At 49.4% G+C, this 20,225-nt stretch overlaps 3 protein-coding genes across 5 annotated transcripts in view; 2 read left to right on the plus strand and 1 right to left on the minus strand.

Annotated features, from left to right (window-relative positions):
• Positions 1–181: 181 nt before the first annotated feature.
• On the minus strand, positions 182–12,066 carry SMG9 (SMG9 nonsense mediated mRNA decay factor). 3 transcript variants are annotated; one of them, XM_069741355.1, is made up of 14 exons: positions 11,938–12,066; positions 8,778–9,052; positions 8,518–8,592; positions 8,213–8,435; positions 8,033–8,127; positions 7,567–7,679; positions 5,402–5,513; positions 5,229–5,324; positions 4,886–4,971; positions 4,452–4,558; positions 4,107–4,214; positions 3,701–3,826; positions 2,181–2,328; positions 182–2,008 (listed from the first exon to the last, which is right to left on the minus strand). In XM_069741355.1, exons 2-14 carry the CDS (start codon positions 8,931–8,933, stop codon positions 1,930–1,932), a joined length of 1,524 nt encoding a protein of 507 aa, XP_069597456.1. In that variant the 5' UTR covers positions 8,934–9,052; positions 11,938–12,066; the 3' UTR covers positions 182–1,929. The 3 variants fall into 3 exon arrangements, with proteins under 3 accessions (XP_069597456.1, XP_069597454.1, XP_069597455.1); XM_069741353.1 differs by having other exon boundaries at positions 8,033–8,130; XM_069741354.1 differs by having other exon boundaries at positions 8,033–8,130; positions 11,842–11,943.
• LOC138652164 (collagen, type I, alpha 1a-like) lies at positions 8,932–11,599 on the plus strand. The gene is made up of 2 exons (XM_069742933.1): positions 8,932–8,938; positions 9,201–11,599. The coding sequence occupies exons 1-2, from the start codon at positions 8,932–8,934 to the stop codon at positions 11,597–11,599; spliced, it is 2,406 nt and encodes an 801-aa protein (XP_069599034.1).
• Positions 12,067–12,245: 179 nt separating the features above from the next.
• LOC138651277 (zinc finger protein 724-like) overlaps positions 12,246–20,225 on the plus strand; it is a 76,559-nt gene continuing 68,579 nt past the window's right edge. The window contains exon 1 of the mRNA XM_069741352.1: positions 12,246–12,554. The gene's annotated coding sequence lies outside the window, so the exon portion shown is untranslated. The remainder of the gene's footprint in view (positions 12,555–20,225) is intronic.

Consider the following 20,225-nt stretch of genomic DNA (forward strand, 5'->3'; position numbering starts at 1 on the left):
TAATGCAACGATCCAAGACGACAAAGTTTCCTGCGACTCCATAACACATTAGGACGGTGCTATATTATGTGCCCAAAGACCTCTATGGGCACCATTTTACAACTACGTACAACTAAGATGCGGTCACTGGAAATATCAAAAATGTTTTTCTTATGTAGTATAAATGTGTTTATAAGAACAATTGTTGTTTTTTGCCTTTTTTTATTAATTTTGGGAGGAGCAAGAAAAATAGCACAGTAAGGTCATAGCATCATAATACAGCTCAATATTACCTGCTAACACTCGATTCTTGTGAATGGCACCTCGCAGCCAAAATCTTCTGCTGAGAAGTTCCTTTAAAAGTGGTCCTTCAGAATTTAGAGGTCTGGGGGTCCCGTGCTCCAAGTAGCTCTCCAGCTGTAGCTAAACTCCTTATTGGATGAAACGGTCTAGTGACCCTGACGCATTTTATAAATCCTTAATCCAGGGTTGAGAAATAAAATCTTGAGTTTAAGAAGTTTTAATCTTTATTTAAAAAAGAAAAGAAAATGAAGTTAAAGGGTTATTCTCAAAACATGATAGGGGATAACTTGATGCTTGCTGACGGTCTAACTGCTAACCTGCAGTGGAGGTGTGCATGCCCTGCACTAATCATTGTCTATGGGATTGCGGAGTACATCGCTCAGCTATATCTGTCAGTCCCATAGACAATGAATGGAGTAGATGAGGAGCATGAGCAAATGCACTACAGTACGGGGCTGTAGATCCCGTTTTCAGGGTTCCAGATCGTGAACACTGTGAATGCTGGAAGTCCCAGCGAACAAACCTCCAATGATCAGCAAGTACTTCACTATGCTCTTTTGGGAATAACCCTGTAAAAATGCTTTTTTTGCTTTTTAGTCTCAGAACGAGGATCCTCACTAATCTGCTTCACATCAGGATGGGACTACACCGAAAAATGAAAGGTGCTCTTAAAAAAAAAAAAAAAAATCAAAAAACAGTTGAGTGAGACATGGCTGGAATGATCCCCCGATACGGACATATTTGTGCTTGTCCCGCCACCCACCTATTAAATAGCTTGTGACATGGTATATATCAGACTTCTTCCCCGGATCATCAGAGCCTTGTAAGTCTTCTCCAGTCACATCCAGAGCTGCATTTACACTTCTTCTCATGATTTCTTAGTGACTGGACCAGCAGCCATAGAGTTGACAACATTTAGCAGAACTGTTTCAGCAGCTTTTGGGGGCGAGAACGCTGTAACCCCGGATGAGGACAAAGTATATTGGTACTCCTTCATCTGAAGGCGGCAGAGGTGTGCGGGAATCCGGCAAAATGGTGAATGCTCTGGGAGAGTATCCACCATGTAACTCGGCTTCAGGACAATAGAGGTGACGCTTTATACAGACGTAGATACTCTAACTACCACCATGCTATACTTTGATGCTTACCGGGGAGTGCTGGGAGTTATAGTTCCTCAACAGTTGGCGAGTGGAAATGTATGGTTCTGGAGCTGTCAGTCTTAACGTAATTCCACAAGCATCGGGGGAAAAAAAAATTCCATCCGTATAGAACAGAACTGATTTCTGTAAGTTACATACACCGCTTGTTCAGGTTGTTGCGTTTTTATTGTCCATCATCATCGCTGGGATAAGTGGCGCCCCCCGACAGCTGTGGAAGGTATTTACAACGTCTCGTGATCAGTACAGATTATCACATCCCGGCGCTCGTCTATTGCAGGCGATTTACTGGTACAGACAATTGGACTTGTACCGCCATCTTTGGTCACGCTGCCTCGATCGACGGCCGTAACTTCAGAGTCCTCCAAATCGTGTCCTGCTGGTAGGAATCCGTATCCCGGACTCCTCACGTTGTGACTTCTGGAGTTGGGTCCTGTCTATCAAGCAGAGCGCACAAAGTCCGCACCCACCGAGGCTCCGCCAGTCTTTCCTAGCCCAGTAATCTGCTGTACTCAGAAAGAGCCGATGACTTCTTCACCCCGTCCCAGATACGAGCGGCGTAGTGAAACCTAAAAATGGAAAAATATTTTAAAACTAAGAAAGATACAAAAAATCCTGTTGAGTTTCACCTGTAGTGACAGCGCTCATGGGCAGTAATACTAAGAAAGTAAGCCCGAGATATGTGACATGTCCCTGCACGGCCTCTAGGGGGGCGCGACTGCTGCTCAGCGGGCTCCTTACCAGTTCTTTTCGGTCAGGATAGTGTGTGACAGCTGCGGGCGGGACATGGACATCATCTGGCTGCGGAGCTTACTGATCATGGTGTGGAAGCTGGGGTGCCCCTTGTAACCCGGCAGGAGCAGAGGAGGAGCAGCATTTCCTCCTGACCCTGGAAAAAAAACAAACACAAATATACATAAAGTTTTAGTAACTAAACACACAAAATGAGTGACTAAGCCAACACCAGAGAAAGGAAGGGGAGAAAATGACAGAAGAGAGAAAGGGAACGAAAGGGGAGACAAGAAATAGAGGGAGAAAAGGGAATAGAGAGAAAATGAAGACGAGTGTGAGGTTGCTAAGAGCGAAAGACAGTGTGATGGAGTGTGTGAGGCAGAGAGAACCCAAGAGTGCTGTGAGAGGAAAGGTGACGGCACCGCCTGGAGAATGGAAGGCGAGCGAGGGGGAAGAGAGGGAAAAGGCGAGCGAGGAGGGAAGAAGGGAAAAGGCGAGCGAGGGGGAAAGAGAGGGAAAAGGCGAGCGAGGGGGAAAGAGAGGGAAAAGGTGAGCGAGGGGGAAAGAGAGGGAAAGGTGAGCGAGGGGGAAAGAGAGGGAATAGGCGAGCGAGGGGGAAAAAGAGGGAAAAGGCAAGCGAGGGGGAGAAGAGAGGGAAAAGGCGAGCGAGGGGGAGAAGAGAGGGAAAAGGCGAGCAAGGGGGAGAAGAGAGGGAAAAGGCGAGCAAGGGGGAGAAGAGAGGGAAAAGGCGAGCGAGGGGGGAAGAGAGGGAAAAGGCGAGCGAGGGGGGAAGAGAGGGAAAAGGCTAGCGAGGGGGGAAGAGAGGGAAAAGGCTAGCGAGGGGAAGAGAGGGAAAAGGCGAGCGAGGGGGGGGGGGAGGAGGAAAGAGAGGGAAAAGGCGAGCGAGGGGGAAGAGAGGGAAAAGGCGAGGGACGGTGAAAAGGCAATTGAGGGGGAAGGGATGGAAAAGTCGAGCGAGGGGGGAAAGGCGAGTGAAGGTGAAAAGGCGATTGAGGGGGAAGAGAGGGAAAAGGCGAGCAACACAAGAGAGAAGGGAAGAGAGGGAAAACGGGCGCACCTGAACAGAGAAGGTGAGGGAGAGAGGGAGCTACTGAGAGAAAATGAAAGGCAGCTAGTGATGAGCGAGTATACTCGTTGCTCGGGGTTTCTAGAGCACGCTCGGGTGACCTCCGAGTATTTGTTAGTGTTCGGAGATTTCGTTTTCATCGCCACAGCTGAATGATTTACAGCTATTAGCCAGGCTGAGTACATGTGGGGGTTGCCTGGTTGCTAGGGAATCCCCACATGCAATCAAGCAGGCTAGTAGCTGTAAATCATTCAGCTGCCGGGATGAAAACTAAATCTCTGAGCAATCATAAATAAATACCAAGCAACCCCAAGAAATACCATAAACCCCAAGCAACGAGTATATTCGCTCATCACTAAAGGGAGTGAAAGTGACAGCGTGAGAAAGAGCATGAGACACCAAGAATATTGTGATAGATATCTGGGAGTGGGCGGTGACGTACCTGATTTGGACACTGTCTCATCAGTATCATTCTCCATGGTTGGTATTAAAAATAAATTCACCTTCGATTCCAGGAAATCATAGGATAATCCAGGGAAAATGTTGCAGTCCAACATGGAGACAGTGCCTTAAAGAGAAGAGAGCAATTATAGGAAGGGTGACATTAGGCACACATCACCCTGCAGACACGGCCCGGGTGCCACGTCTGCCCCTCACTGCACTGGACTGCGGGAGCCGCGGGGGATTCATTGCTCACAGTCGCCTCTACAGATGAGCTCTGGTTCTCCATGTGTCCGGCCAGGAGGGCAGGACAATATTTATTTTCTCCATATTCTCATTCTCCGGCCTCAGCGCTAGGTTCAGGACTACGTCCGCCGTCTCTGGTATCAGTCTATGGCGTCCGTTACCTTTGTAGTGAAGCTGTGAGTGAAACATCAGCTTGTCGACCACCAGGTTCATCTGCTTCAAGGATCGGGGACAGAAATCTTCTCTTTTGGCTTTATTCTGTAGAAACACTAAAAAAAACATAAATGTTAAATAGAAATCAGGTAAAAGGATAATAATTGATTTCCTATTGGTTCAGGATTATGCGGCTTTTGCTTGTCGGTCTGGTGGTTTATTCACCTCCCCAACTTCATGGACGCTATTATGGGAAACGCCGGCTACTAAGGATCTTTCAGGTCTGGCCATTAATAAAGAGACAAAAGTTAAACAACCAAAAGCCGGCGATGTCTCCAGACACGAGGACTTACCTATGTGCGGGTAATACTCAATGCCGTCATCACCTCCGGATGATCCGCTCGATTCGTGGCTGGGGGACGGGGTGGACGGTTTTAACATCTCGGCCGTCTGCAAAAACCTAAATAACCAGATATAACAAAAAAATGTTATTGCTTAATTTTGAGAATAAAAAAAAAAAAAAGAATCAGTCCAGGTCACGGGCTCGTTTTTTACGTCTTGTACCGATCCGATCACCGTGCATCCACCACATGCCTGAGATCTCAGAAGATGGAAAGAACTGATAGATTCACTGTCATGTACTGCACCCAGCGATTTCCATCAGTCCTATAGACAATGAATGGAGCGGTGGTGCATGCAAGACTTGTGACAGGAGGAGTCCCCCAGCGATAATACATTTATTACCCCCCGTATTGTGGTGTATGACTGGACCCCTTTAAATTCTTACCTGTATAAATTAAAGTCGGTGAACCAGTCCTGGACAACGATGACTACGTGACACACCGTGAACAGGAAGGCGGCTATTTGCAAAGACTGAAAGAAGAAAAAAAGAATTTACCATGGAGTGAAACTTTTAATTGTTTTTTTTTTTTACCAACAAATGCTCAACTTTGGGGGGAAAAATTCAGCTTTGTAGAACTTGCACATGTGTAATTACAGCTTATGTCCACAAGATGGCGCATGTTGATTCTGTAGTAAGTACATGCGCCATCTGGTGGCCATAATTTATACGCACAGGTTCTGCAAAACTGGTGCTATTACGACATGTGCTGGTTGGAAGTTGCCCTCACCTGCATCTCCACGTACGTGTGGGGCAGATTGTATTCTGGGGGAAGCTTCCGGTCATTATTGATCAGGTGGTCCAGTATGGCCGGACTCAACATGGGCTGGAAAAAAAAATATATATATATTATTAGTTGATTGCAAAATGGACGACTTTGCCTCTGCTCCGTCCGTCGCTTACCTGAGTGTCCAGGAAGATGATCCTCTCCTGACTGATGAAGAAATCAATGCCGCTGGTCTGGTTCCCGGCTCGCTCTCTCACCTCTTGGCTTTGCATCCTGAAGACGTAGGACCTGGAGACCACCATAGAGAGAGGAAGGGGTTACGTGGAGTTTGTCAGCATTAAAGGGGTTGTCCGGCCTGCAATATAGTCTTCAAAATGGTGTCTGTGTGCCCTATGTGAGTGGGTTGGGGAAGGGTGGTCACAATTGTGGGGTACTGATGGGTTACCATTGCAGTTGGGGGCTCCTGAAGAAGGCCCCCCGCAACCCACGGTTAGACCTCATAGGAGATTGTACATTGAAGTATTGCAGAGCGCAGTACACGCTGCAGGAAACAAACCATGGCAGGTTCAAGACACCAAGGGGGGACTAAATATACCACTGGGATGGGAGGCGAGCGCGCTGTCGGCCCTCCCGATTACTGCACACAGACAGCTTGTTCTGTCCTTGGGAGGGCAGAGATGGTGATTAGCCGTCTCTGCCTTCTCTGTGCGTAGCCGGGCCGTGTCTGACAGCCGTCTCCCCGCTCCTACTCTATACTGTGTAGTAAGGCTAATGGGGAATAGAGCACGGACCGCCGGACGTTTATAGCCTATGAGCGGTTCGGAAGTAGTTAATTAATGAAGTGTCATATATAGAGTTAAAAAAAAAAAAAAACATGACCGCTGCAGCCAATGATCGGTTGCAGCTGATCAATATTCTGCTGACATCGGCTCTTGCAAAAATAGTAAAGGCTGCGGCTGATCAGTTAGGAATAGCAGTGCCGTCGTTGTGGTGTATGAAGCGGGAACACGCCCCATACGCGACAGCCGGGACCTGCCGCTAACGAGGGCAGCCAGAGGTTTTGCCCAAATTTATTTAACCTGTTAAATGCCACTGTCAATTTCTGACAGCAGCATTTAACAGGCACCGACGTGCATCATTAACTCCGTCCATAAAGTGAGAGGAGGTAAGATGACAGTTGGGGGAGGGGTCAGCGGATGACCCCCGTGACTGTCATTACCGAGCTTCTTCTGCAAAATATGTTGGCGCCATAGAAATAAAAATTATTATTATTATTCTTTGAAACCCTGCCTGTGGTTGGGCTTTAAAAGGAGACTGTGATGCTATAAAGCACCTCCATATAGAGCACAAGCAATCTGATGAGGGCAGCTTCAAGTCCCTTAAAGGGGGTCACAAAAATCAGAAAAAAAAAAAAATTCAAATCAAGCCCCTTTACCCAATAAATATATATTAATTTTATCAGCATGCAAAAGAGGTAAATCTAATGTGCCAAAACCGCAGCAAAAAATAAAATAGAATAAAAAACACACACAAGGCGAACGTGCTTTTTTACTGCAGCTTCTTAAACCGCCCAGTGTGAACTTACCCTTACATGGTGTATGAACCCCCTTGTCAGAGCCATGTAGAATGGACGATGTGTTTATTCCCTTGGAAATAGCCGGGGGAGAGGATGGTACCTAACGCAGGCGCCTTTTTCGCTTTGACTTCTGATTTTTTTTTTTACTAATAAATCTACTAAAAAAAAATACCTGCCAATACTAAAATCAAAACTTGCATAAGTCCTAAACAAATTGGAAGTCAGATTTGTGGTGAAAAAGCCGCCTACGTTAAATACCATCCTCTCCCCCAGCTATTTCCATGGGAATAGACACATCAGCCATTCTATACGCCTCTTACAAAGGGGTTTGTAATATTCGATCAATAAATGTGAATTTTTTTAACTTTACTGGAGTAAAATCTCTTCTTTTTTGGCATTTGGTGTTCACGTTCCAGACTAGGACGGCTCAGTGCGATCATCTATAGGGGGCTCTGAACGTGGCGAGCCGACTTTCCTTTCCCTCCCAAAGTGATCAAAAAAAGTCACCCATATTCCAAAATACTATTAATAAAAATCTGGTATCATCCCTCAAGAAAGAAGCCTCCACACCGCTACAACAGCCAAAAAATAAGAGGAAGAAAAAAAAAAAAAAAAAAAAACGGAAACGCAGAAACGGAAATTGGCCATATTGTGAAGGGGTTAAAATAAAGATCAACAATTAGACATGTTTCCTGTCTTGATCCTTCAGCGGCTCGACTATGGATTTCACATGTAGACGACCATTAGCATATGGGGGGTCCTCACCTCTGGTCGTCATCTGGAGAGTTGGCGGACAGAAGAGACATCATGGTGGACTTGCCGGTGCCCTGCGAGCCGAGGATGCCGACGACCAGGACGTCCGTCTGATCCAGCAAGAACTGCAAAAAAAAAAAAAAACGCACAGAGCATGAATATACTGCTGGGTACATGCCAGCCGGAAAGGGGCGAAACGGTCAGCAAATATCTGAATCTGATTGAGTCCCCTGGGAAAACTACTGACCCAATAAGACTGGGGAGACCCCTTTAAGGGTCTTATGGTCGGGATCGGAGGTCATTGGAGCAGAACATTGCTGCCATTAAAGCACTGGTCACATGACTGAGGCTCTAATACGGCCCCCGGGAACCAGTCACCACATTGTGCTGGCGATAAAGAGCAATGCATGGGCCCCATAGAGAAGTCATGTAAAAAAAAAATAATAATACATAACCCCAAAATGAGGCGTAGCCGCACCTCGATGGCGCTGTCGCACCAGTTCATGTATTCGTCGACCAGCTTGATGCTGTGCTTCATCTTCTGAGGAGGGAGAAGCTTCGCCTGCCCGACCACTGCTGCGAGGACGGGAGAGAAGGAGAACTTGTGAGGCGGCTGCACAATAAGCGGAGGTGGAGAACTACATGACCCAGCACTTACGGTCCACGTTACCGCCGGCGTTCGCCGCTGCAGCCGCCATGCCCCTGTTCTGGATCTGGTAGACGGGCTGTGTGGGGCGCTGCCCTTCCTTCTCTACCTTAGCGGTGGTGGCAGCGGTGGGCGTCAGGCTGGCGCCCTCTGCCGCCGGCTTTCCCTCTTCTCTGGCCTTCATAAGTACGATGGGCTTCTCCAGCACTGGGGGAGCGGACACGGCAGTTTTTGGCTAAAAGAACGAGAAAAAAAATTAAATGAATAACAAAGCACCAGGAGGAATAACAGAGGAACGGCACAAGGCAACCACTCACACGCTCAGCAGCGGGCTTAGCCAGGATGATGGGGGTCTTCTGCATGGTGTAGGCAGAGTTGTCATCATTTCCATCCTGAAAGTAACAGACTCTGATAAAGAAACATTGATTTAACGCTAAATCTCGCTACAGTTTTGGAGGGCTGCTTGTCAGGACCCCGGGAAAGCTGTAACAGGCTTGTCACAATTATGTAATACCGCATGCTGCCAGTAGGGGTCAGTCCAATGGCCGGCACCCTGTGACCCCGGCTCTGCACTCACCCATTTGTCCTGCTCCCGATCCCGCAGCATGGGGTCTCGCTCCCGGCCGGGCTCAGACAGGTTGAGGTTCCCCGGAGGGCCTTGGTCCATCCAGCGACGTCTCCTGCTGCGCCCGGGGACGTACATGCTGGGCTGGCTGTGCCCGGAGTCAGACATGATGGGTTAGTGCAGGGACGGATCCTTCTGCCCGGAGTTTTCTGCTTCAGTAAATGGTATCGGCTTCCTGATTTCTCGCTCTTTCCAAAATCGTCATTCGCTGACAGCAAACAGAGATCCTGAAAACAATATTAGTACGGTGGCCGTTACCGAGGAAGCGGGATGCGGGGCCGCCATCGTTGTACAGGGGAGAGCCCTGCACCGACACCATGGCGGAGGGGGGGCTACCTTCATAGCAGAGGGAAGCCCCGGAAAACACCGTAATAGTGGAAGGAAGCCCCAGACGGCAACGTCCTACCGGGAGGGAAGCCCCGGACGGCGACGCCTCAGAGGGAGGGAAGCCCCGGACGGCGACGTCCCAGAGGGAGGGAAGCCCCGGACGGCAACGTCCTACCGGGAGGGAAGCCCCAGACAGCAACGTCCCAGCGGGAGGGAAGCCCCGGACGGCGACGTCCCAGAGGGAGGGAAGCCCCAGACGGGGACGCCCCAGCGGGAGGGAAGCCCCAGACGGCAACGTCCTACCGGGAGGGAAGCCCCAGACAGCAACGTCCCAGAGGGAGGGAAGCCCCGGACGGCGACGTCCCAGAGGGAGGGAAGCCCCAGACGGTGACGCCCCAGCGAGAGGGAAGCCCCGGACGGCGACGTCCTACCGGGAGGGAAGCCCCGGACGGCAACGTCCCAGAGGGAGGGAAGCCCCGGATGGCGACGTCCCAGAGGGAGGGAAGCCCCAGACAGTGACGCCCCAGCGGGAGGGAAGCCCCAGACGGCAACGTCCTACCGGGAGGGAAGCCCCAGACAGCAACGTCCCAGAGGGAGGGAAGCCCCGGACGGCGACGTCCCAGAGGGAGGGAAGCCCCGGACGGGGACGCCCCAGCGGGAGGGAAGCCCCAGACGGCAACGTCCTACCGGGAGGGAAGCCCCAGACAGCAACGTCCCAGAGGGAGGGAAGCCCCGGACGGCAACGTCCCAGCGGGAGGGAAGCCCCGGACGGCAACGTCCCAGAGGGAGGGAAGCCCCGGACGGCAACGTCCCAGAGGGAGGGAAGCCCCGGACGGCAACGTCCCAGAGGGAGGGAAGCCCCGGACGGCAACGTCCCAGAGGGAGGGAAGCCCCGGACGGCAACGTCCCAGAGGGAGGGAAGCCCCGGACGGCAACGTCCCAGAGGGAGGGAAGCCCCAGACGGCGACGTCCCAGAGGGAGGGAAGCCCCAGACAGGGACGCCCCAGCGGGAGGGAAGCCCCAGACGGCAACGTCCTACCGGGAGGGAAGCCCCAGACAGCAACGTCCCAGAGGGAGGGAAGCCCCAGACAGCAACGTCCCAGAGGGAGGGAAGCCCCAGACGGGGACGCCCCAGCGGGAGGGAAGCCCCAGACGGGGACGCCCCAGCGGGAGGGAAGCCCCAGACGGCGACGTCCTACCGGGAGGGAAGCCCCAGACGGCAACGTCCCAGCGGGAGGGAAGCCCCGGACGGCAACGTCCCAGCGGGAGGGAAGCCCCGGACGGCAACGTCCCAGCGGGAGGGAAGCCCCGGACGGCAACGTCCCAGCGGGAGGGAAGCCCCGGACGGCAACGTCCCAGCGGGAGGGAAGCCCCGGACGGCAACGTCCCAGCGGGAGGGAAGCCCCGGACGGCAACGTCCCAGAGGGAGGGAAGCCCCCGACGGCAACGTCCCAGCGGGAGGGAAGCCCCGGACGGCAACGTCCCAGAGGGAGGGAAGCCCCGGACGGCAACGTCCCAGAGGGAGGGAAGCCCCGGACGGCAACGTCCCAGCGGGAGGGAAGCCCCGGACGGCAACGTCCCAGCGGGAGGGAAGCCCCGGACGGCAACGTCCCAGAGGGAGGAAAGCCCCGGACGGCGACGCCCCAGAGGGAGGGAAGCCCCGGACGGCGACGCCCCAGAGGGAGGGAAGCCCCGGACGGCGACGCCCCAGAGGGAGGGAAGCCCCGGACGGCGACGCCCCAGAGGGAGGGAAGCCCCGGACGGCGACGCCCCAGAGGGAGGGAAGCCCCGGACGGCGACGTCCCAGCGGGAGGGAAGCCCCGGACGGCGACGTCCCAGAGGGAGGGAAGCCCCGGACGGCAACGCCTCAGAGGGAGGGAAGCCCCGGACGGCAACGTCCCAGCGGGAGGGAAGCCCCGGACGGCAACGTCCCAGAGGGAGGGAAGCCCCGGACGGCGACGTCCCAGAGGGAGGGAAGCCCCGGACGGCAACGTCCCAGAGGGAGGGAAGCCCCGGACGGCGACGTCCCAGAGGGAGGGAAGCCCCGGACGGCGACGTCCCAGCGGGAGGGAAGCCCCGGACGGCGACGTCCCAGAGGGAGGGAAGCCCCGGACGGCGACGTCCCAGAGGGAGGGAAGCCCCGGACGGCGACGTCCCAGAGGGAGGGAAGCCCCGGACGGCGACGTCCCAGAGGGAGGGAAGCCCCGGACGGCGACGCCCCAGAGGGAGGGAAGCCCCGGACGGCGACGTCCCAGCGGGAGGGAAGCCCCGGACGGCAACGTCCCAGCGGGAGGGAAGCCCCGGACGGCAACGTCCCAGAGGGAGGGAAGCCCCGGACGGCGACGCCCCAGAGGGAGGGAAGCCCCGGACGGCGACGCCCCAGAGGGAGGGAAGCCCCGGACGGCGACGTCCCAGAGGGAGGGAAGCCCCGGACGACAACAAAGTAGTGAGGGGAATAACCGGACGGCGACGTTGTAGCGGTGGCAGCCTCAGACGGACAGTCATAGAGGGGCAGCCTCAGACGTTACTTTTCTAGTGGGGGGCAGCCCCGGACGGCAATGTCCTAGCGGGGGCAGCCTCAGTCCGCACAGTTGTAGTGGGGGCAGCCCGGGCCAGCACCATTGTAAGGGGGGTACTTTTGGACACTGCTCAGCACAGCTACAGAGGGGAAGGCATTTTCAGGACACACCAGGACAGTCTTCTCCTAGGACAGGAGCACTACACCCCCAGCCCTCCTCCATGGACTCAGTATGTCTCCTCTCCCCGAGACCCCGCTGTCACTCACCGGCTCTCTCCTCCTTCGTCATCAGTAAACCAGCAAATGACTCACGAGGAAACACAAGCCGCGCAGGAGGTTCCGGGAGAGAAGGGTTCCTATCAGTCACCATAGCAACAGAGTAAGAGCGGACACAGTCGCAGTGCTGCCATCTGATGGCCGCTATACCCTGACATATATTTCTTCAAATTGTAGTCAAAATAGTAAAAAGGCAACAAAAGTAAAAGAAACTGATTGTAAAAATGTTCAAAGTACAAAAATAACCTGAAAATAGCATAGCTCATAAAGCTAGTGGCGGTCACGTGACAGAGAAGGGCGGGGCTTCCTAGACGTGTAGGGACACAGGCGGGAAGGATGAGTGCACTGTGCGGACCCCGCTCCTGTGCTGCAGGGAAAGTGTCGAATACTTACACTGTCTCCTTCGCACGTAGGACAAGTTTGTCCCTCAGCAGCCACTGTCCCCCTGCGGCGCCCGCCCCTTGGCATGCTGGGAAATGTAGTACTGCTCAGGTTGTGGTAGATTTCCTGACTACACCTCCCAGCATGCTCTGTGTACAACTTCCAGGTCACATGTTCGTCTTCTGTGTGACTTTCTCCTGCTGGGATCAGTTTGGGGATGTTGTGAGGTGAGTGCAGGGGGCAGGGAGGCTCCTGCGGGTCTGCTGGGACTTGTGGTTCCTCAGAAGCTCCAAATACCGAGTTGTGTGTACAGTTCCGACAGTGGCACAGAGACAGCACAGCTGTGAGGTGAATGTCAGCTAGTGCTCCCTGTTATCAGCCATTCTGGCCTGACCAGGGTTAGGATATAAGGGGGACAGGCAGTCCCAAAATATCCCATAACCCGGCGACCAGCAGAATAGTGAGTGCAGCTCTGGGGTATAACACAGGATGTAACTCAGGATCAGTAATGTAATGTATGTACACAGTGACTGCACCAGCAGAATAGTGAGTGCAGCTCTGGAGTATAATACAGGAGGTAACTCGGGATCAGTAATGTAATGTATGTACACAGTGACTGCACCAGCAGAATAGTGAGTGCAGCTCTGGGGTATAATACAAGATGTAACTCAGGATCAGTAATGTAATGTATGTACACAGTGACTGCACCAGCAGAATAGTGAGTGCAGCTCTGGGGTATAATACAGGATGTAACTCAGGATCAGTAATGTAATGTATGTACACAGTGACTGCACCAGCAGAATAGTGAGTGCAGCTCTGGGGTACAATACAGGATGTAACTCAGGATCAGTAATGTAATGTATGTACACAGTGACTGCACCAGCAGAATAGTGAATGCAGCTCTGGGGTATAATACAGGATGTAACTCAGGATCAGTAATGTAATGTATGTACACAGTGACTGCACCAGCAGAATAGTGAGTGCAGCTCTGGAGTATAACACAGGATGTAACTCAGGATCAGTAATGTAATGTATGTACACAGTGACTGCACCAGCAGAATAGTGAATGCAGCTCTGGGGTATAATACAAGATGTAACTCAGGATCAGTAATGTAATGTATGTACACAGTGACTGCACCAGCAGAATAGTGAATGCAGCTCTGGGGTATAATACAGGATGTAACTCAGGATCAGTAATGTAATGTATGTACACAGTGACTGCACCAGCAGAATAGTGAGTGCAGCTCTGGGGTACAATACAGGATGTAACTCAGGATCAGTAATGTAATGTATGTACACAGTGACCGCACCAGCAGAATAGTGAGTGCAGCTCTGGAGTATAATACAGGATGTAACTCAGGATCAGTAATGTAATGTATGTACACAGTGACCGCACCAGCAGAATAGTGAATGCAGCTCTGGAGTATAACACAGGATGTAACTCAGGATCAGTAATATAATGTATGTACACAGTGACTGCACCAGCAGAATAGTGAATGCAGCTCTGGGGTATAATACAGGATGTAACTCAGGATCAGTAGTGTAATGTATGTACACAGTGACTGCACCAGCAGAATAGTGAGTGCAGCTCTGGAGTATAATACAGGATGTAACTCAGGATCAGTAATGTATGTACACAGTGACCGCACCAGCAGAATAGTGAGTGCAGCTCTGGGGTATAATACAGGATGTAACTCAGGATCAGTAATGTAATGTATGTACACAGTGACTGCACCAGCAGAATAGTGAGTGCAGCTCTGGGGTATAATACAGGATGTAACTCAGGATCAGTAATGTAATGTATGTACACAGTGACTGCACCAGCAGAATAGTGAGTGCAGCTCTGGGGTATAATACAGGATGTAACTCAGGATCAGTAATGTATGTACACAGTGACTGCACCAGCAGAATAGTGAGTGCAGCTCTGGGGTATAATACAGGAGGTAACTCAGGATCAGTAATGTAATGTATGTACACAGTGACTCCACCAGCAGAATAGTGAGTGCAGCTCTGGGGTATAATACAGTATGTAAGTCAGGAGCAGTAATGTAATGTATGTACACAGTGACTGAACCAGCAGAATAGTGAGTGCAGCTCTGGGGTATAATGCAGGATGTAACTCAGGATCAGTAATGTAATGTATGTACACAGTGACTGCACCAGCAGAATAGTGAGTGCAGCTCTGGGGTATAATACAGTATGTAAGTCAGGATCAGTAATGTAATGTATGTACACAGTTACTGCACCAGCAGAATAGTGAGTGCAGCTCTGGAGTATAATACAGGATGTAACTCAGGATCAGTAATGTAATGTATGTACACAGTGACTCCACCAGCAGAATAGTGAGTGCAGCTCTGGGGTATAATACAGTATGTAAGTCAGGAGCAGTAATGTAATGTATGTACACAGTGACTGAACCAGCAGAATAGTGAGTGCAGCTCTGGGGTATAATGCAGGATGTAACTCAGGATCAGTAATGTATGTACACAGTGACTGCACCAGCAGAATAGTGAGTGCAGCTCTGGGGTATAATGCAGGATGTAACTCAGGATCAGTAATGTAATGTATGTACACAGTGACTGCACCAGCAGAATAGTGAGTGCAGCTCTGGAGTATAATACAGGATGTAACTCAGGATCAGTAATGTAATGTATGTACACAGTGACTCCACCAGCAGAATAGTGAGTGCAGCTCTGGGGTATAATACAGTATGTAAGTCAGGAGCAGTAATGTAATGTATGTACACAGTGACTGAACCAGCAGAATAGTGAGTGCAGCTCTGGGGTATAATGCAGGATGTAACTCAGGATCAGTAATGTAATGTATGTACACAGTGACTGCACCAGCAGAATAGTGAGTGCAGCTCTGGGGTATAATACAAGATGTAACTCAGGATCAGTAATGTAATGTATGTACACAGTGACTGCACCAGCAGAATAGTGAGTGCAGCTCTGGGGTATAATACAGGATGTAACTCAGGATCAGTAATATAATGTATGTACACAGTGACTGCACCAGCAGAATAGTGAGTGCAGCTCTGGAGTATAATACAGGATGTAACTCAGGATCAGTAATATAATGTATGTACACAGTGACTGCACCAGCAGAATAGTGAGTGCAGCTCTGGAGTATAATACAGGATGTAACTCAGGATCAGTACTGTAATGTATGTACACAGTGACTGCACCAGCAGAATAGTGAGTGCAGCTCTGGAGTATAATACAGGATGTAACTTAGGATCAGTAATATAATGTATGTACACAGTGACTGCACCAGCAGAATAGTGAGTGCAGCTCTGGGGTATAATACAGGATGTAACTCAGGATCAGTAATGTATGTACACAGTGACTGCACCAGCAGAATAGTGAGTGCAGCTCTGGAGTATAATACAGGATGTAACTTAGGATCAGTAATATAATGTATGTACACAGTGACTGCACCAGCAGAATAGTGAGTGCAGCTCTGGAGTATAATACAGGATGTAACTTAGGATCAGTAATATAATGTATGTACAGAGTGACTGCACCAGCAGAATAGTGAGTGCAGCTCTGGAGTATAATACAGGATGTAACTTAGGATCAGTAATGTAATGTATGTACACAGTGACTGCACCAGCAGAATAGTGAGTGCAGCTCTGGAGTATAATACAGGATATAACTCAGGATCAGTAATGTATGTACACAGTGAATGCACCAGCAGAATAGTGAGTGCAGCTCTGGGGTATAATACAGCATGTAACTCAGGATCAGTAATGTAATGTATGTACACGGTGACTGCACCAGCAGAATAGTGAGTGCAGCTCTGGAGTATAATGCAGGATGTAACTTAGGATCAGTAATATAATGTATGTACACAGTGACTGCACCAGCAGAATAGTGAGTGCAGCTCTGGGGTATAATACAGGATGTAACTCAGGATCAGTAATGTATGTACACAGTGACTGCACCAGCAGAATAGTGAGTGCAGCTCTGGGGTATAATACAGGATGTAACTCAGGATCAGTAATGTAATGTATGTACACAGTGACTGCACCAGCAGAATAGTGAGTGCAGCTCTGGAGTATAATACAGGATGTAACTCAGGATCAGTAGTGTAATGTATGTACACAGTGACTGCACCAGCAGAATAGTGAGTGCAGCTCTGGGGTATAATACAGGATGTAACTCAGGATCAGTAATGTAATGTATGTACACAGTGACTGCACCAGCAGAATAGTGAGTGCAGCTCTGGAGTATAATACAGGATGTAACTCAGGATCAGTAGTGTAATGTATGTACACAGTGACTGCACCAGCAGAATAGTGAGTGCAGCTCTGGAGTATAATACAGGATGTAACTCAGGATCAGTAATGTATGTACACAGTGACTGCACCAGCAGAATAGTGAGTGCAGCTCTGGGGTATAATACAGGATGTAACTCAGGATCAGTAATGTAATGTATGTACACAGTGACTGCACCAGCAGAATAGTGAGTGCAGCTCTGGAGTTTAATACAGGATGTAACTCAGGATCAGTAATGTATGTACACAGTGACTGCACCAGCAGAATAGTGAGTGCAGCTCTGGAGTATAATACAGGATGTGACTCAGGATCAGTAATGTATGTACACAGTGACTGCACCAGCAGAATAGTGAGTGCAGCTCTGGGGTATAATACAGGATGTAACTCAGGATCAGTAATGTAATGTATGTACACAGTGACTGCACCAGCAAAATAGTGAGTGCAGCTCTGGAGTATAATACAGGATGTAACTCAGGATCAGTAATGTAATGTATGTACACAGTGACTGCACCAGCAGAATAGTGAGTGCAGCTCTGTGGTATAATACAGGATGTAACTCAGGATCAGTAATGTAATGCATGTACACAGTGACTGCACCAGCAGAATAGTGAGTGCAGCTCTGGGGTATAATACAAGATGTAACTCAGGATCAGTAATGTAATGTATGTACACAGTGACTGCACCAGCAGAATAGTGAGTGCAGCTCTGGGGTATAATACAGGATGTAACTCAGGATCAGTAATGTAATGTATGTACACAGTGACTGCACCAGCAGAATAGTGAGTGCAGCTCTGGAGTATAATACAGGATGTAACTCAGGATCAGTAATGTATGTACACAGTGACTGCACCAGCAGAATAGTGAGTGCAGCTCTGGGGTATAATACAGGATGTAACTCAGGATCAGTAATGTAATGTATGTACACAGTGACTGCACCAGCAAAATAGTGAGTGCAGCTCTGGAGTATAATACAGGATGTAACTCAGGATCAGTAATGTAATGTATGTACACAGTGACTGCACCAGCAGAATAGTGAGTGCAGCTCTGTGGTATAATACAGGATGTAACTCAGGATCAGTAATGTAATGCATGTACACAGTGACTGCACCAGCAGAATAGTGAGTGCAGCTCTGGGGTATAATACAAGATGTAACTCAGGATCAGTAATGTAATGTATGTACACAGTGACTGCACCAGCAGAATAGTGAGTGCAGCTCTGGGGTATAATACAGGATGTAACTCAGGATCAGTAATGTAATGTATGTACACAGTGACTGCACCAGCAGAATAGTGAGTGCAGCTCTGGGGTATAATACAAGATGTAACTCAGGATCAGTAATGTAATGTATGTACACAGTGACTGCACCAGCAGAATAGTGAGTGCAGCTCTGGAGTATAATACAGGATGTAACTCAGGATCAGTAATGTAATGTATGTACACAGTGACTGCACCAGCAGAATAGTGAGTGCAGCTCTGGGGTATAATACAGGATGTAACTCAGGATCAGTAATGTATGTACACAGTGACTGCACCAGCAGAATAGTGAGTGCAGCTTTGTGGTATAATACAGGATGTAACTCAGGATCAGTAATGTAATGCATGTACACAGTGACTGCACCAGCAGAATAGTGAGTGCAGCTCTGGGGTATAATACAGGATGTAACTCAGGATCAGTAATGTATGTACACAGTGACTGCAGCAGCAGAATAGTGAGTGCAGCTCTGGAGTGTAATACAGGAGGTAACTCAGGATCAGTAATGTAATGTATGTACATAGTGACTGCACCAGCAGAATAGTGAGTGCAGCTCTGGAGTATAACACAGGATGTAACTCAGGATCAGTAATGTAATGTATGTACACAGTGACTGCAGCAGCAGAATAGTGAGTGCAGCTCTGGAGTGTAATACAGGATGTAACTCAGGATCAGTAATGTAATGCATGCACACAGTGACTGCACCAGCAGAATAGTGAGTGCAGCTCTGGAGTATAACACAGGATGTAACTCAGGATCAGTAATGTAATGTATGTACACAGTGACTGCACCAGCAGAATAATGAGTGCAGCTCTGGGGTATAATACAGGATGTAACTCCGGATCAGTAATGTATGTACACAGTGACTGCACCAGCAGAATAGTGAGTGCAGCTCTGGAGTATAATACAGGAGGTAACTCAGGATCAGTAATGTAATGTATGTACACAGTGACTGCACCAGCAGAATAGTGAGTGCAGCTCTGGGGTATAATACAGGATGCAACTCAGGATCAGTAATGTGATGTATGTACACAGTGACTGCACCAGCAGAATAGTAAGTGCAGCTCTGGGGTATAATACAGGATGTAACTCAGGATCAGTAATGTATGTACACAGTGACTGCACCAGCAGAATAGTGAGTGCAGCTCTGGGGTATAATACAGGATGTAACTCAGGATCAGTAATGTAATGTATGTACACAGTGACTACACCAGCAGAATAGTGTGTGCAGCTCTGGGGTATAATACAGGATGTAACTCAGGATCAGTAATGTATGTACACAGTGACTGCACCAGCAGAATAGTGAGTGCAGCTCTGGAGTATAACACAGGATGTAACTCAGGATCAGTAATGTAATGTATGTACACAGTGACTGCACCAGCAGAATAGTGAGTGCAGCTCTGGAGTATAACACAGGATGTAACTCAGGATCAGTAATGTAATGTATGTACACAGTGACTGCACCAGCAGAATAGTGAATGCAGCTCTGGGGTATAATACAAGATGTAACTCAGGATCAGTAATGTAATGTATGTACACAGTGACTGCACCAGCAGAATAGTGAATGCAGCTCTGGGGTATAATACAGGATGTAACTCAGGATCAGTAATGTAATGTATGTACACAGTGACTGCACCAGCAGAATAGTGAGTGCAGCTCTGGGGTACAATACAGGATGTAACTCAGGATCAGTAATGTAATGTATGTACACAGTGACCGCACCAGCAGAATAGTGAGTGCAGCTCTGGAGTATAATACAGGATGTAACTCAGGATCAGTAATGTATGTACACAGTGACTGCCCCAGCAGAATAGTGAGTGCAGCTCTGGAGTATAATACAGGATGTAACTCAGGATCAGTAATGTAATGTATGTACACAGTGACCGCACCAGCAGAATAGTGAATGCAGCTCTGGAGTATAACACAGGATGTAACTCAGGATCAGTAATATAATGTATGTACACAGTGACTGCACCAGCAGAATAGTGAATGCAGCTCTGGGGTATAATACAGGATGTAACTCAGGATCAGTAGTGTAATGTATGTACACAGTGACTGCACCAGCAGAATAGTGAGTGCAGCTCTGGAGTATAATACAGGATGTAACTCAGGATCAGTAATGTATGTACACAGTGACCGCACCAGCAGAATAGTGAGTGCAGCTCTGGGGTATAATACAGGATGTAACTCAGGATCAGTAATGTAATGTATGTACACAGTGACTGCACCAGCAGAATAGTGAGTGCAGCTCTGGGGTATAATACAGGATGTAACTCAGGATCAGTAATGTAATGTATGTACACAGTGACTGCACCAGCAGAATAGTGAGTGCAGCTCTGGGGTATAATACAGGATGTAACTCAGG

This window comes from Ranitomeya imitator, chromosome 10 (assembly GCF_032444005.1).
Source record: "Ranitomeya imitator isolate aRanImi1 chromosome 10, aRanImi1.pri, whole genome shotgun sequence".
Lineage (NCBI taxonomy): Eukaryota > Metazoa > Chordata > Amphibia > Anura > Dendrobatidae > Ranitomeya > Ranitomeya imitator.